Source organism: Megalops cyprinoides, chromosome 4 (genome assembly GCF_013368585.1).
Source record: "Megalops cyprinoides isolate fMegCyp1 chromosome 4, fMegCyp1.pri, whole genome shotgun sequence".
Taxonomy (NCBI): domain Eukaryota; kingdom Metazoa; phylum Chordata; class Actinopteri; order Elopiformes; family Megalopidae; genus Megalops; species Megalops cyprinoides.
The window spans coordinates 15,823,649-15,841,041 of record NC_050586.1 but is presented as its reverse complement, the minus strand read 5'-3'; the positions used below and the strand labels follow the sequence as shown (position 1 = coordinate 15,841,041).

The following is a 17,393-nucleotide window of genomic DNA, read 5'->3' as shown; positions in this document are numbered from 1 at the left end:
TCTCCTCGGTGAAAGGGTGAAACGGAGAATGGGAGGGTAACAAAAGCAAGACACGGCGGGCTGTGCTCTCAGAAGACTCGGGAAGACTATATAACACGTTTTTTATTCATTGTGTGCGTCTCTACTTGAAATAGGCAGTCGCAGGCGGAGAGAGAGAGAGAGAGAGAGAGAGAGAGAGAGAGAGAGAGAGAGAGAGAGAGAGAGAGAGAAGAGATTGGGGGACCGGCCAGTCACTGTGGTGAATATAGCCCGCTTAGTCAGAACACTGCCCACTGTTTGGGCACGCGAGGTGACTCGGAGAAAGTAAGGAGAGGAATGGTTGGAGTTTACTTCGCTGCATCACGGGCTGTCCTGTCTTACTTCAGTAGTTCTTATTCTGAGAATAGAATTTTTCTCAGCGAGTCTTTCAGAATTCAGCCGAGTTCTGATAGAAGCGAAACACATCTGAATTGACTGTTAGTGGAATTTATCAGCGTATTTATTTATTATTGTATGATTAATGGGATGCGCTTCCGCTCAATGAACTCCAGACCTGTGCTTTGATTACTAGTCTCTCCTCGACCTTGCACTAAATCAAACACAGCTCATCCCAATTCCCACTGGAACACGCTTTTGGGGGAAATTTTCTTGGGCAGCTGGTCTGCCATTGACGCCGCGGAAATGGGAGCGTGTCAGGGGGACGGCTTGACCGCGCTCTGCCGAAAAAGTTTCCGTTGGATTGTGCTGGTTCTGTGGCTTACCTCCGGCGCAAAAGGGACCTGGGGAACCGGACTCTATAAGTATCCGACCGGGACACAACTCAACAAAGAGCCATCTGGATCCTCAAGCAGTCTTTATCAAAGAAGGTAAGTAATTGTTATTTGAACATAATAAAGATGTGTTATACTTAACTTGGATTAATTTATGTAGTATTCATAACAGTAACTGGAGATAAAATTTAAGCATGGAATTTGTTTTGACCTTTAAAATTGCATGTGTATTTTATTAATAGGCAACGGACCTCCAGCAATAGAAAATGTGTGCACAGATAGATTTCTATACAGACCATATTAAACTTTTGCTATGTTTTCGTCTTTGTCTCACCTTATCCTCCGATCGAAAAGGACCATCAGGGACGGAGTCAACACTACTAGGTTAGAGTTTAATGTTGCGTAAAAATACGGAATACTTTTGCTCTTTAGAGTCTGACCCGCAAAAGTGCCCCCGCAGTGCCAAAGTTCATCGCATGTTGGTGGCTACGAGCCCGTTGTCTCCAAGTATTGTCAGCGAGACTAACAGCGAAGTGGGTTGACAGCCCGCACACACCAGCGGCATGAGAGCGAGCACGTCGCCGCAAGATAATAGGGGCAATTAAGAAACATTTTAGCGTGTTTTTATTTAATCTGTGTACATGATAGGACTGTGTTATCACTATCGAACAATTCGAATTTAAACATAGCTATTGAAATTGTGTTTATCCAGGTTTTGCTTATTTTGACTTGCTTTTGCTTATTTTTCTTTATAACGTGAGACGTCAGCGTATGCCCACTTTGCAAGCGATTTAATTGATAGAGCAGAGAAAGGGAGGAGTAGGCTATCTCCCCGAGCCAGTGCGCTTGTATCTGTCTTCCTCACCACCCTGCAGTGCAATTCCTATCCGTCTACCCGATCTCATTGTGCCCTTGACACTCTTATGTCCTCTTCCTGTTTCGTGCGGTGGACCGCATTCTCCCATCCTCGCTGTGACCCGACTTCCCGATTGTGTTTCTGTGTGGCCATCAGTCTTTTGACGAGCGCAAGAGCAGCACGCTCTGGTCTGTAGTGCTTTCGCCATCTGTGGCTTCTCAGCTGTCAGGGAGCGGCGTTACGAGCTGAGGAGCAGAGGGTGAAGCACCGCTTTGCCACTGACCTGCCTCCATAAATACAGCGCTTAAATCCGCTTGCAAATTCGAAGCGGTCACTGTGTCCACTAGAACCTGAAGGGCAAGGCACATATGACAGAAGCATTTTTATTAGCAGACCTGAAAGATGTTGGGCATGGAGGAAGCCTGCTGTTTCCCTTGTTCTCAATATTTGTGTTTAGGGATCCTGAATTAACTAACTTCGTTGACCTTTTCAAGAACGCTGTTTACGAGGTGTCCTATTCTTTACCCAGCCCCAATTCCTTGTTTCTTCAGAGTTTTCCCTGTGTGGCAGTGCAATTGGTAATGAGGGCTGTTTTGAGCAGGACCTCAGATTAAGCGGAGAGAGAAAAAATGCATCCACTTCCCTCAGTATGGCGTGTTTTGTCATGGAGGGATGCTGCATAAGTGATCAGGTATCTCTAGCCTAAATATTTGCGCTTGAACTCGAGCGCTGCCCTGACGCATGAGACATGGTCATCAATCGGGTCTCGCAGAGGGCTGCAGGTGGCCCTGAGAGGCCAGGCCTCAGACGGCTGCTCTGCTCGTCCACCCCCTCCGTGACTCTCGCGCCACGGCCAGCAGACATGTTTACTAAACACTGGCAGCTGGGCCTGCTGCATTTGGACTTGTTTGCAGGAAGCGCCGAGTTTATTCTGCTGACGTTCGTATTGGGAGAAGAAGTGCCGAGTTGGCTTGGGTTCACGGTGGGACGCTGACAGAATTTGGGTCGGGGTCAGGTGGTCTACGCCATCATTCTGCCTTTCCTTTCCGAGCCAGAAAACAAGAGGAGCTGAAATTTTACAGACCTTTTGCTGTGTGAATATTAGCTTCAGTACAGGGAATTAACTCAGCCTGTCTGTGACTTTACTGCAGTGGCTGCCAAATGGGTGAGCACTTTAAACAGATTTAGAAACACACAATCAAAGAATGGAGGGCAGCAGCAGGAATAAGCAACTGACATTTCTAGGAGTAAGTGAACGCGTTGTAATGTTTCATCAACACACAATGCTACTCCTCGAAGCAGTAGCAATGGATGTAAAAACACATGACTGAGCCATACAGCTACAGTAGAAGTAGATAATTAGATGCTAAAGAAGAAATATAACCTGTTAGCATCCAAGCAACAAGGATATGTACAGGGGTGTTGCTTTTTTGTATGAATATTACACTCATACTTGTTGTTACCAAAACAGAGGAGACACTGCAGAGATTCTATCTATGTGCTGGTGTCATGTAGAAGGAAATTTGCTGGCTAAACCTATCACACCAGGATTAACCTTACCTTGCCATAATGGATAGGGTTAACATTTGCAAGCACTTTGACGTACGTTTTCCCTTGTTAGCAGACCATGGGAGTTTAACTTGGACTTAATGAGGGCTATTTGAGCCGAGTGGTGCTGGGGGTTAAGACAGCAGCTATTTCCTGCTCTGCCCCACACCATTTCCAACAGTGAGGGGTAGCCTGAGCCGGGCTGCGACACTCAGTCCCGGGGTCGTTAACCTCTCACCCGAATTCCTCGTTAACTGCGCCCCATAACCACATCCCCAGCCTCTCCCCTCTCACCCCGCCTGCCTCACCTCTCCAGTGGAGACCCAGAAGAGGGTCATCCATTTCAGAGCTCAGTCAAATTTAATACCAGGAAACGCTTGGCCCTCTCTCTGTGGAAGGGTCAACACCACTCAAGGCCAGTCACTATACGTTTTAAATTCAGTGTATTCATTCACTGTGGACACATCTTATGAAAAAGTTAATTTAGCACCAGTAAATGAATTCCAAAATATGTGTATAAGAAACATATATAAGAAATATCAAAATATATTTAATGTGTTTTAGCAGGCAGTGTTCAGTTTTTTTTTTTTCATTTTTTAGTTTTCTTTTTTATATTTCTACTCATCTGATCATTGATGTACTTGTAGATACAGACACAAATCTATGCATTGGCAAATACACACGCATTGCACCTACAAACACTAACACACATGCATGCTGCCTTTGCTTTTTCACACAGGGAGTAGGTCAACTTGGCACCATAGTAAAAATGTGTTAAAAGCACTTAGTAAACTCTTCATTGCCTCCGTCAGTGTTAAGATGATGTATAGGTAATTCTTTTCTGTTTTCAATGAACCCGAGTGGGACCTTTTCCTCCAGAAGGAGCCCTTTGGCCGGGTCTGTTTAAAAGGGTGCCCCCCTCCTCCCCTTTAGCATAGCCCATGACATGTCCTTTGAACATGGCTGAAAAGCTAAGGCACAATAGACCACCCCTAATGCCCCTCATTATTCTTCCATTGTCAGCTCTCCAGCAAGTCCAGCTTCAATACTGAGAAACAGGGGAGAGAGAAAACATCTTTCATTCACTACTCTCTCCATCTTTTTCACCATCCTTTCTTTACCTGAAGCTACCTCTTGGCAGGCCCCCTCATTATCTGTTCCTATTTTAATTTCCATGAATAGAAAATGTGAAGTAAGATATCAGATTTTTTCATGTAAGGCTTTAATTTTGATTTCTTAAGTTACAAATCCATTTTCTTTGGCATCCTCCTCTCTCCATCTGGCATTTTTTGTTTTCCTCGTTTTCCAGTTCAGTCCCTATCTGCCCGTGCCTATGTCAAAATGTATTGTTACTTTTTGTCTGTCACCCACGTTTCTCATTCCTTTACTCCCTCTGTCCTCTTTCTAGAGAACCCACATGTGACATCCCCTTTTCGTCCCATTTTGGAAGTTTGGGCTAGCCTCCTCATGTGACCCCCACGACAATACGACCTCCACGTTCTCCCCTGGCCCTCTGCCACATCTGCCTTTTGTCATTTGTTCCCTGAAACATTTTTTCCCACAGCCAGCAATCTGGAGGAATTCTCTGATTTTTATCTCCCTGAATTTCATTTTTTGAAAAGTCCCCCCACCCTATATGGTACAGCGGAGGATTGCTTTTTAAATAGTGCCCTGAAGGCAGAGAGTTATTGAAAGGCAAACTGGCTCAAGCAGGGAGCTCAGAGGGGGTGCACCTGTATGTCTGGACGTTATTCAGTAACCTCGTTGTTCTCTGCTCCATTATGTAGGGGTTGCAACAAATGCGGCTCTTTCCAATTCCAACGACTGCAGTTATAGCTGCATGAGGACTCTGCTGTGATTTTTTAATGTTTATGAACAAGGAAGCATCTGCAAAGAGGATGTGGCTATATGAATCCAGTCTGGGCAGGGGCTAGGGGACACCAGCGCTCTTTGAAGTCTCAATGTTGACAGTTTCATGATCTCTGAGCATTATTAATCTTGGTGCTGTATGCCTTTGTTTCCCCTCCGTTTTACTGTCTTGGCCTCTGTTTTTTGATGTTCAACACGTGGGCCAAACGTGTGATCTTTGCAATCCTCTTTTGATTTTAAAGCTCCGGCTGCGACCGTTTTAGTTCAGTGACACTTTGGTACGTGCTGATTTATTCGGTTTTGGCCCGATGCGTTGCGACTGGAAGAAGTGTTTGAGGAGAGACGTGATACCCGCAGAGGGGCCACTCTGATGTCATCGCCCGTAAAGCTTGGTGGGGCTGTTGGTTTTCACACCTCGTCCTCCAAGGACACTTGGACCGGAGAGGGTGTGGACGCCACGTGTAGTGATCGAGGGGAGATAGCTGAGCACCTGCTTCCCTCCGCACACAGTTGAAGCTCTGTGCTGGGAGGGGAGATGTCACCCAGCCCCAACCAATGCAGGATGTCCTGGCAGCATTGATGTGGTACTGTGGCAAACATCAGTGCAGTGTCAAAATAACAATAGTCAGCAGACATTATGTTTGCTTTGACACGTTCATGAGCAATCGTGCCTTACAGGTTGCAATGCTTCCTGTCAGGAGTTAGGTTAAGGACTCAGATGGTCAGGAGCTGCAGGAGGATACCTGCAAGAAAGTCATTGATCTTAACCAGCAAGTTTACTTTTTCTGTTGCTGTCACTGCCACTGTCTCCCAGGGCCAAGGATCGATCACAGCTGGAAAGAAGCCGGGATCAGATCACTTGTGTGTTAGAGTGTCTGGTCAATTCCTGTATTAAAAAATATGATTATATCTGGTGTTATGGCCGGGTATAACCATTAAATTTTAAAAATTAAAGTTTTGGTTTGACCACTGATTGATCAAATGCAGCATACTGGCTTGTAGATTAAAGCATAATAATTTAATAAGGTTGGAGGTATGAGGTCTCTTTGCACAGATCTGCAGAAAGCCTTGCAGTTTTTTAACTGGAACATACTCAGCTAAAGTGTGCCAGCTCCCCATGGGAGTAACCACATGGATTACCTTCCTTCATTTTGAGCAAACGGAGGAAGAAGAGGTGTTAGACTGCGATGAAGGAAAGCAGAAAAATTAACCCCCACCCTCTTTTGACATTCTGAGCTGTGAAAGCCTCTCCCCCCCAGCTCTGGTCACCATCACTGCCTGGGAACTATGACTGAGGCCTGAGGTTTTCAAGATGTTTATCTTCTGGTTCTGGAGGCCAGGGTGGGGAGGCAGGTCTGTTGCTCCCCTCCACTCCTGTCCAGGGACTGTTGCCTGGCTGGCTGCCCACCCAGGGCAGGCGGGGAGGTGGGAGGGCTTGTTGCAGGTCGGTGTGAATTACCCCACAATGCAGGAGCCAGGCCAGGGGGGGCAATGAGGTCTACTGGAGGAGGGGTGGTAGAGGTAGTCTGTTCCAAGCCTGGCAGTGTTGGTCCTGAGCCAGAACCCAGCCATTGTGGGTATTCTCCCTCTCAGGGCCCGTGCCAGGATGAGAGGCTTCAGTGACAAGGCTGCCCGCAGAGACACGGCCAAGGGAGGTGGGGTCTTCTCAGCAGGCTTGAGTGTCTCAATAGCTTTTGTGTTTGTAATGACCCTGGATGTCTGCACGCTGATGCTGTGAGCAAGGCAGGAGGTGCTGCATCTTAGAAACAGAAATCTATACCAGGGCAGACCTTAGCTTATGTATTAGGCATTGTGCAAATGACATAAGTATATATTCTGTGTGTATGTCGAGGAGAGAGCTGAAGCATCACGTTTCACTGTGAGCGTCAAATTACAAAAAGAGTGTAGTGATATTAATCAGGGCAGTGGTGCATGACAGAGGCAGCAGCCAGGTGCCGGGGGGGGTGGGGGGGTGCTTGGTTATCGGGCATGCAGCCACTGGTCACTCTGATCCCCTCAGGTCTGCAGTGAGCGGTGCCCCTTCCCCCTCTCTGCTGGAAAATGTGGAACCCTCATATGAATCTGAAGCCCTCTGCCGTTCGGAAATTGCTCACATTTTTTCAACCGGGTTCTTTGACCACATATCCCTGCTCCGGTTCCCTGTGTGAGTCCCAGACATGTGGGAGTCGTTAGCCAGGCGAGGGCTACAGCGAGCCGTGTGCCAGGTGCTCACCTCAGACCCCTGGCACCGTCCAGCGTGCGCGCGCACACACACACACACACACACACACGCATATGCACATACGCACACACACACACACACACACACGCATATGCACATACGCACACACACACACACACACACACGCACACACACACACGCATATGCACCCACACACACACACACACACACACACACATACACATGCACGCACACGCACACACGCACATGCACATGCACACACACACACACACATGGTCTGCTTTGGTTCCTGTCCACTTAACAGGTTGATCTGTGGTAATTGTTTTCCATGTTGCACCCTCTCGACAGAGCGATTCTGACATTGCTCTGGCCATATGAAGCTAATCAGTGTATTACTTCACTTTGGTATTAATAAAAGACTGCTAACACGTGTTCTTGCTAATTGCCTCCTTATGTACACCATACATTTCATTTCTTTAAGTACTGCTCCATGTTTCCTTGATTTATTTTAGCTGACAGGATAATGTACAGTTACAAAATATATCTAAAAGGCTGATATGAATGGGACTTTGTCTTGTCTGTTTTGTGTGAGAATGCATGGGGACTAAATCCAGTCAGTAATTCTCCTCAGCCTGCTATCGTTTGGCCTTAAGTATCTCAAGATGCGTCTCAGGGCTGAGCTTTGTTGTGAGCTTGTTTTTCTTATATAAACAATACCCTGTTCTTCATTTCGGGTCTCCAGTGGCTTTTATGTCCCTATTAAAATGTATGTGGGACAGCTTACATGACGATTGCTGTAAATAGGGTTGTTTCTTTGAAGATTTTTTTGCTCATTAGACATGTTTTTTTTTCCCCAACAATCATCCCACATGTAAAACCACCCTGTGGCCTTCTCTTAATGAGGCCCATATATCTGTGCACTGTGGTGGGGGCCTATGTGGCCTGGCTTTGTTTCAACAAGCCCGGCCTGAGAGCCACTCAAGCCAGGCATCTCGGAGTGGCAGATCCACCCGCGCTGGCCCGTGCTTCTCTTCCCACGCACGGTTATCCCTTTGTCGGCCGGAGCTTTTCACATTACTTTACATTACATTCATTTAATAGAAGCTCTTATCCACAGTGACTTCCAGCAGTGAGTGTGATCACAGCACCGTTCAAGCATTACCACGAGTTAACTTGCACTAATTTGAAACTAGACAGAAAACTATGGGAAGTTTTGTTGCGCTGTTCTCTCTCCTCCTGCATAGTCTTCATATATTCACCAGGCTTTGATAAGGCCTGAAAAAAGACAGATTTGGCTGGCAGCTAAACGTAACCCTTTCAAAAAAAAAAAAACAACCGGGTCTCGCAGTGGGAGAAAACCCCCCAGGGACTCTCCACCCTGCCCGCGTGCAGCTGGGGGAAAGGGGGGCGGAAAAAAGGCAGCGGATGTGTATTGATAGGGGCGAAACCACAACGTAAACACGGCGTTACAATGCTCTCCAGCGAGTCTCACGGCCGATTTAACTTGAGTAAACACCGCAGAAGAATTTCAAAAGAAAGCAGAACCCGGAGCGAATCAAAACCAGTCTAGACGGCGGGCGAGGCATTAGAGCTAAGGTAATTTCTCTTTGTGTCCCTGCGTGCCTTTAATCAGATAATGTCGTGGCCACCTGTGGCACGCTGTCTGCAATGCAGGTGTATGGGGATGTTTGGCTCAGGTTGTTCTCTCCTGGTTGTCCAAGGCAGGGAGCAGGGTGTTCTCCTGCCCTGCTCACTGCACGGGGCAGATTTGATAGGTCCGTTTCTGTGGTTCGCTCACATGGCCAGCTACTACTTTTCCCTAAACTTCACTTCTGTTCCCCATTACTGCAATAATGAATCCCATTTAGAAAACTGAAGCCAGTGTTGACTCAGCAATGGAAAAAGGTAGTCGTTTTAGCCGCATGATCTAGCATAGTTGTGTATCTCTCCTCATTCCTTGCACACTCTGTTCTCATAGCCCTGTCTTTTATCCCAGTACTTTGTGTTTTTTAAATTGTCAGGGATTTTCAAAGTTTGGCCCAGTGCTTTGGGTATGTTTTCCTTAAGTATGTGAACATTATGCTTTTTGGACAGGAAGTGGACCTCTGTTTCAGCGTCTCCAAGATTATACTGACCACAATACAGTTTTTCTTTAGTAACCTAGTTTTTTATATGGTTTGGCTTTGATAGCCAGGCTGTGGTCTCTCAAGTATCTATTTGTTATGAGTCCTCTGCGTTTTAGGATTTGGTTTCTTGACAAAGGAAGGTGTTGTAGGGGCCCAAAACAATTTAATTTCTCTCTTTCTTCCTTTCTCTCTCCGTCAGGAACTGGTGTCCCCACTCCGTGACAAAGACAGTGACCTGCCAGGTCCAGAATGGGACAGTCCTCCAGCGCGTTTACCAGAACTGCCGCTGGCCTCAGGGCTGCTCTGGTGGCAGGTGAGCCTAAACTGCCATTCCCAAACCTTTGTGTACCAGCCGTCACCATGGAGATGTGGACAGTGACACTGAGATTCACATTACAGACCTACCATTACATTACATTACATTTTGTCTAGAGTGGTGGTCATAGCAGTTTTTTCATGTTATCCATTTATATTGCTGGATGTTTACCAAGGCAGTTCTGGTTAAGTACCTTACCCAAGGATGGAAGAGCAGCTCTGTCAGAGAAGCAATAACATTTGGGTTACAAGTCATGCTCATCATTGCATGACTATGCCACACTGCTCCCCATCATTCTGGTTTACACTAACTCATGCATACATACACGCACATACACACATACATACAAATGCAAACAGACATGCATTTGCACAAACTGACTGATGCACACACACACACACACACACACACACACACACTCATACACAATTGTGTACAGATGCAAAGTGGCCTCTTGATGTGTTTGAGGCTTCCATCACTCTGTGTGTTCCAGCTACCGCACTGTGGTGCGCCCGTCCTATAAGGTGGCCTACCGGACGGTCACCGCGCTGGAATGGAAGTGCTGCCCGGGCTACCGCGGTCCCCACTGCGAGGAAGGTAAGGCACAGCGGCGGCCAAGCTGGGTTCATTCTGTACCAGATCAGAGGAAGTCTCCCCCGCCCCCACCCCCACCACACCCTGCTGAGTTGGACGGAATAAAATATTTGAACAATAAGAAAGAGCATATGAAGTCTTGAGAGAAAACACAAGAGGCCATAAAACAAAGGTTGTAAATAAATCCAGAAGATTTCCTATAGGCAGAGATGTTCCCCTTCCCCCGGGAAGCGTGTGAGTGAGAGCCAGGCCCTCAGCTGGGAGGCGCTATGTGAGCCGCGGCCGAGGCCTGCGCTGAGGAGTGAGGAGGCATGCTGCCAGGAGTGCTCTGGCTTCCCCCGTCCCTCTCCCTCTCTCTTCTCAGAGCCCTCTTGTCTTTTCCTCTCTCCCCTCCCTTCCCCTTTCTCTTTTGTCTTTCTCCATGTCTTTCACTCTCCAACCTCTCCTTCTCTGTTCTTATGTATCACTCTTTCTACTTCTAAAGTAGAGCTCCTTTCCTTTCCCGCTCTCTCCCATGATCCTCTTCTGCCCCTTCCCCCTCTTTGCCCTGTTTCTCATCATCCCTATTCTCATCTTTATATGTCTTGTAAACAGTTTTGGTCTGCAGAGAAAACTGAAGACCCCTCCACCGCACTCCCGCGGCTACCAGTGAAATACAGTAGCTGCGGGTCTCCCTTTTTTAGCTCTCCCATCACACCCAGCTGCTAACAACTTCCCCTGCACACGCCTCTCCCACTCCACCACGTCTGGAATGAAGTGGTGGTTTATATTGGGGACGAGAGTTTGGGCGTAGCCATAAATCTTTGGTCTTTATGACACGCAGGGATTGCAATAACTGCTGCTGAGATTAGGGTGCTGTTCCCAGTGCTTTTAAAAGGGGACTGTTACCATGTGTGTGGAGTTGGAATGATAAAGCCTGGAGGCTGTGTTTGCCCTCAGGTGGGGTGCAATTAAAGCCCTCCCAAGGGGGCCTCCTGTGTGGTCAAGTGACACCTCATTTGGCTCTTTTTTTTACTGAGGTCATCCCCCTTGCAAACCACTTCCACACTCTGCACTCTGCACTACACGCACGCAGACACACACACACACACACACACACACACACACACACACATACACACACACACACACACACACCAGACACGCAGAAATGAAAACCGAGAATTATCTTATTATAATTAAGCTGTGCCTGGCAGAGCCCCCCCCGACTCCTGTCATTATAGAGGACTTTGTGGGGAAGATTAGCCGTTTATCAGCGCGCTGTTCTTGCTGGGTAAGATCACAGGCAGAGCTGAGTAGAAGTGACAGATGCTGCCTTCAGATTGCTCTGTACTTGACTGTGGATATCATCCAGTCCTAAGAACGCCTTTGTTCTTCTCATGTTGTGTGAAGAGTGAACCCCGCCAACATATAACTCCATTTCCCCCCCAGCCTTCTTATTTCATTTAAGGATGAATCAAGTCAGGGGAATGGTAAGGCTATGGAGGGGACAGCGGTGCAATTACAGCTCTTTATCTAAAGAACTGCTGCCCTTGCGTGGTGTTGTGCATGTGTTAGATCACTTTCCTCTGTGCAATTGACCAGAGCTGGGGCATTCATAATGGCTCCCCCACCTCTTGCCCCCTCCCCCACACACCAGTACCTCACTCTTAGCTTCTGCACTAGTGCCTGTGTCTGGCAGAGTGTTCCATGTGTACTGACGGCCTGAGAAAGGTGGGTACAAGAGAGAGGTCAGGATCATTATGGGTTTACTGCATCACCTGTGCCGGGGGGGAGAGAGAGGCTTGTGGGTAGACTGTGGTGGTGGGAAGCGGGGGGGGGGCAGGGAAGAAGGGGGAGTCTTAAATCCTCATGTGCTGCACCAGCCAGCACCAGGAAACTCCATCGTCTGGGTTTTTAAGGACCAGCGTGGAGCTCCAGTGAGTCTCAGACATCCTCACGCTCGCAGGACCCGCGAGGCCCTCCCGGTCGCCGTCTGCCCCCTTGTAGACGCGCTGGAAAAAGTGCAGCACACTGATTTACTGCACACTGCACCCCTGTGGCCATGTCTGACTTCCAGGGCTGTTGTGCATTATACGGGCCTTTCAGTGGCGTTGGCTAAATCTGTTGCGGCTGGGATCTCTCTGTTCGATCAAGGTCGGTCGAACCCGTGACAAAAAAAAGGAAGTCCCACGGTGCGGGACAGGCAAATATATCACTGGATTTTCAGCGCCCCTTTAAAGGCTTTAGTGAGTGAACTGCTGCCTCAGTAAGGCAGAGAAAGCGCAGGCTCCTCCCTGCGCTCAGGGTGATTGATGAGCTGAGAGGGGAGTCCTCCGCAGTACATTTTCTATGGATTTATTCTATTGACTTTCATTTCCTTGTTTGTTTGAAACGCACAGCAGATGTTAGACTCAATGCTGCGCAGGCCTTTCGGAGGGCGCTCCGGGTCTCTGGCTGGATGCGATTGCCGGGGGGTTGCGTGCGCCTCGGAGCAGGCGGGATCCTGTTTGATCCGCGTCCGTAGGTTGATGAACGACCGCATGTGGTCGCGCACACAGAGGCGCCTACACACCGCACGAATCTCCCATTTGTGATGGATTGAAAGGCTGAGGCCTTTGCCCCTTGGGCGCTCAGGCCGTGGGGTTCAAACATGCAGGGATGGGCTTCAGCAGGGCTCAGCAGGCCTTAAGCTATCCTCTCTAGGACGAGCGGCCCCTGGGGTCCCTCACCTTAATCGCGAGAGAAATCCTTATGCAAATTCCACCGAGTTCGCCTCATCCTCGGTGCACCAGCTTTCAAATGGCGCCCCGTATCTGATAGCCCGTTCGGCCGCCCACCCCTGTCGACAAGCGCCCTTGTTCTCCAGATGTCCCTAAATCCCCCTCTGAGTGCTGGGCCTCCCCCAGAAAACGAGGCTGCTCTCTGCGCTGAGGGGGCCTACTGATGTCCTCACTTACTCGCAATCAGAGACAGAGTACGGATAGAGGTAAGGAGGGCCCTGTTTAGTTTTCAGAGGACTTATATTAAAAAAGGACCCAGGGTGCAAGAGATAAAGAAGATGAATGGATAACGGAGCAGTATGGCGCAAGCCCTGCTGGCACCTGCAAGTCTCCCTGAGGCCCAGCTCAATGTTGGCCTTTGGTTTCTGTTGGCTCCAGTACATGTGCTTCCCCCCCCCAGCAAAAACATTACATCACATTTAAGCTGATAACAGGGAAACGCACTAGCAGGGAATTCAGGGTAAGATAACACCCCCTCCACCATTACCACCACCCTGCCCCCTCCCCCCCTACTTCTTCTACTGAAATTCCATAGCTGTGCTGTAATTATTGTGTTCTAATTGTTTTCTATAAGGTTTGGTGGGATTGTCTTACCGGAGAACCTGGAGCACAAAGAACTTTATCTCTGATTGAGGCCTAAGTATTTGCAGATGGAGCCACTTTCATAGACTGCCAGAATGCAGGGATTTAATGTATGCCTGGATCGCTCTGTTTTCCAAACAGAGCGCTTGTATTTGATGGGAGCGTCTCTCTGCACTAGGTACAGAGATACGCACAACAGAGGTCTCTCTGGGAGAGCCCAGCCCAGCTCTCTGAAGCCCTGAAATTTCAAATGGTTGCATACCGTTTCCTTTTTCCTTTTTGCTTGCGTTGGAAAAAATTCTCGGCGCAGCTCATCCAGTCACGAAGTCTCTGCGGCGAGGAGGGCAGGGTCTCAGAGAAGAGAGAACTGCATCAAACACTCCTCTGTAGGCCTCGGAGGTGAAATTGGGTAGCATTCACAACTTAATGGGTGGCTTTGGATAGGGGGTTGGGGGGGGGGGAAGGCACAACTTATTGGAGGCGAGCGCTTAGGCACTATAAATATTGTACGAGAGGTTTAGTGAATTAGCACGGCTGTCAGATTGGAGCGCCGGAGGGTCTCCATCAAGCTCTTTTCGCAGCCAAGCGGAGGCTGCGGTTCAGGCAGCAATTACTGCGTGGCCAGGAGGCAGAGGCGCAACGTCGGCTGTAAGCCGCAGAAATGTAATCTGTGTTTTCACAGCTCAGCGCGGCTTATCAGAGGCCTACACGCTAAGCCCGGCACTTTAAACATAGCTGCGTTTAGGCTTGCCATTAGCAATGGAGAGCGGGAGCGTGTGGGTGACGGGTGTTGAGGGGGTGGGGGGGGAAGTTTGGGATTTGCATAGTAAAGGATGCAGCTGTTTAGTCTGATTAGGAGTTTTAATGGAGAGATGTGTGAAGGTCGAGCCCCCTGGGGGAGGGGCGGCAGGGCTTTCTGCGCGTGACGCCCGCCCCTCTCGAAAACGGGAAGCCTCTTCAGATGCCGTTCAGATAAAAAGGAGAGGAATGTGCAGGAGTCACGGAAGTAACCCCCGAGCTGCCATGGATGGCATTCGAAGGGACAGTCGCTTCTATCCACAGGGCGAACTGCGCCTTTGGGCGGCCAGGGGCCGGGGGCCCCCCTCTTTTGCATTAACAGGCCATAAAGCCGTCGGCAAACAAGCCAGTGGGCCCGGGGCCTCGCCGTGGCGCGGCCAGGGCCGGAGCAGCAGAAGCAGCAGCTGAGATTCATTGCTCTGTAAATGGCGAGCGACGGCCGCACAAGTGCCGAGCCCGAAATTGAAAGCAGCTGAGGGACCCAGATGAGACTGTAGTCGGAGCCCTCTTTTCCCCCCTCTCTCTCGTTCTCTCTCTCTCTCCCTCTCAGACCTCCCTCCTGCCGGAGGTAGATTTGTCCAAGCACTCGCTGACTGCGGCCGCAGCGAGACCTGATTTGTCAGTCAGAGGCTTTGTCGATTAGCCGAACCGACAGAGGAGGACGAAGCCCCTGTGCTTGCCTTTGCTAATGTGCTTGGATTGCCTTATTAAAACAGAGGGGCCATTGAAGCTGTTAAAGGCATTTTATAGCACATTTCTCCCAGACCCCCAGGTTCTTTTTTATGCGAGGAGTGAAATTTTCATCTTGGCATGTAGGTTTGTTTAAGGGGGGGGGGCGTTATTTGCCTTTTCCGTTCCCTGGCCTCCCACCCGGCTCCTTGGCGGGGTTAATTAAGAACCCGTTTCTCTCCTCGGGCCCAATCAGTCAGCGAGGAAAGTGGACCCACTGGGCCAGGTGAAAACCGGCAGGGCTGTGGGTGTGAATAGCGGGGCTGTGCGCAGGCCCTCTCCCCCCTCCCCACCGCTGCTCCGGTCCTATTTCCCCTATAAACCTGAGGCATTTCCTTCACCCTGCCGTTTAACAGTGCCTGAACCTTGTATGCAGGCCTTATAAACCTGCACCAGGCCATGGGTTGACACAGGGCAGCAAGGCGAGGTGAAGCAAAGTGAATCAATGGGGGTTAAAGAGGATGGATAAGGAGTGGCCGGTGAGAAAACAGGGGGGAAATGGGGGGTCATGCTGAGAGGAACTTGGGACCCCTTATTCCTTTTTATTTTTTAAAACAATTCTTCCAAACAGCTACCAACAACCCACACACATACACACAACCCCACGAACATCCTGCTTTATTCTCTGCTCCCGTTCTCAGAGGCTCTTTAAAAATGATCAGTGCAGCTCAGGTAGACATTTTATAAGAGTGTTGACCACTGAATCATTGATTCAGCCAGAGATGCAAATCGTCTGTCCACCAGGACCTGAGCCCAGCACATTTTATGTCTCCATTCCCCAAGGGCTGAACTCATACAATCAAACGACTAAGCATCTAAACAGCTCGCTGTAGCTTTTAAAGGGATCCTGGGGGAATGAATACCAGAAACTTTGTGGCCCTGTTAAACTGCACTTCAAACCTACCAAGAAACTGGAAATAACCTGTAATGCTGACCATTGCAAACACACTCCGCCAAAAATCGCTTAGGTCAGCTACTATTCCTACGCCATGGAGGACCACTATCATGCCGAGTCCTCACAAAGCGCAATCAATAGCTGGATCGCCACAGACCTGTGGCGCTCACATCTCCTCACAGCATATGAAGTGCGTTGTATTCTTTGTTGCAGTCATCTTTACATGGTACTCCATTTAATGAGTGGCCCAGCACAGAAGGACAGAGGGTGCAGCTGTGTGCATCAGTACTGAGCATCAGTACACTACGCTAGAATCCCATCTGAATATTTTAACTCGGATTTGAATGCGGTTCAATAGCTCGTTATTATTGCGAAACTACAAAGTCTTTATGCTCCCTCCCTTTTAATTCATGACTTTTTCAAAAGACTTTAGACTGTCAAAAGGTCTCTGTTTGATATCACTAACAACAGCACCACAGCCTGTTTTGTATACTAATGACTGTCAAAACCTTTATATCTGCATATTCGTTTTCAAATATCCTGTGCAAGCTGCCATCCTGGCTCTCCGTAGCAGTAATGAATCATTTGCTGCTTATGCTTTGATCTCAATTTCTCACTTCTCAGAATGCTGCGGCAGTGCATTTTTAGAACTTGTATTACCCAAAACAAAAGAGATGCTGGTAGTCTTTCCAACCGTTGCAACTTTCCAGAATCCAACAATAACAGTGGGAGAAACGGTTGAAGTGGTTGAATCCCTTAAGTACCCTGGATCAACCATCAACAGTCAAACTGTCTTTTAATCAGCAATCAACCTCAGAAGTGAAGTTTTGTGCTTTGTAAGCTGTGCTCCTAGCAGTAAAATCTCACCTGGTCCTGTTGCAATGCCATAATATCACAGAGCCGCTAATTATGTACGACAGCATCTGTAATTTTCTGTGCTCTGCCTTTCCAACCAAAACAAACATTTTCAAATTGCTCAGATTAAGTAAAAAAAATCATTGGACTCCTAACAGTGAACATTTCCCAGCTTAGTGTCCAGGCTATGTGACACAAAATTATTATCACCTCTGTTTTAGGGTAATCCCTGTCCTGCTGTTTTGAAAGTTTGCTTTTGGTAGGTGCCGCTGCTTAGAGTAGAAGCAAGAGTGTTGCCGAAAACTGGAAAACTGAAAAGCTTTGTTTCTGAAGATGTGGCTCTTTGCTACAGTACTGTTGTTACACTGTTACCTGTGGTCTTATTTTCTACAGGTACATCCTCATTCAAGGGCAGTAGAGAAGTCCAATCTGATATAATCCAAGTATAGTGTGAGTGGCGTGTCAGAAGGCCAGTCGCTACCTGCAGGGGTTACAAGTGATGATCTGTGTG

The 17,393-nt window shown here is 48.4% G+C and overlaps 1 protein-coding gene across 3 annotated transcripts in view; it reads left to right on the top strand.

The window, feature by feature from the left end:
* Positions 1–17,393, top strand: part of emid1 (EMI domain containing 1) — a 62,019-nt gene continuing 44,626 nt past the window's right edge. For all 3 annotated transcript variants that reach the window (XR_005004925.1, XM_036527011.1, XM_036527010.1), the window contains exons 1-3: positions 1–845; positions 9,551–9,664; positions 10,161–10,264. Coding sequence is in view for 2 of the 3 variants with exons in the window: in XM_036527011.1 (XP_036382904.1) it covers positions 661–845; positions 9,551–9,664; positions 10,161–10,264 (403 nt within the window). In the remaining variant the exon portion in view is untranslated. The remainder of the gene's footprint in view (positions 846–9,550; positions 9,665–10,160; positions 10,265–17,393) is intronic.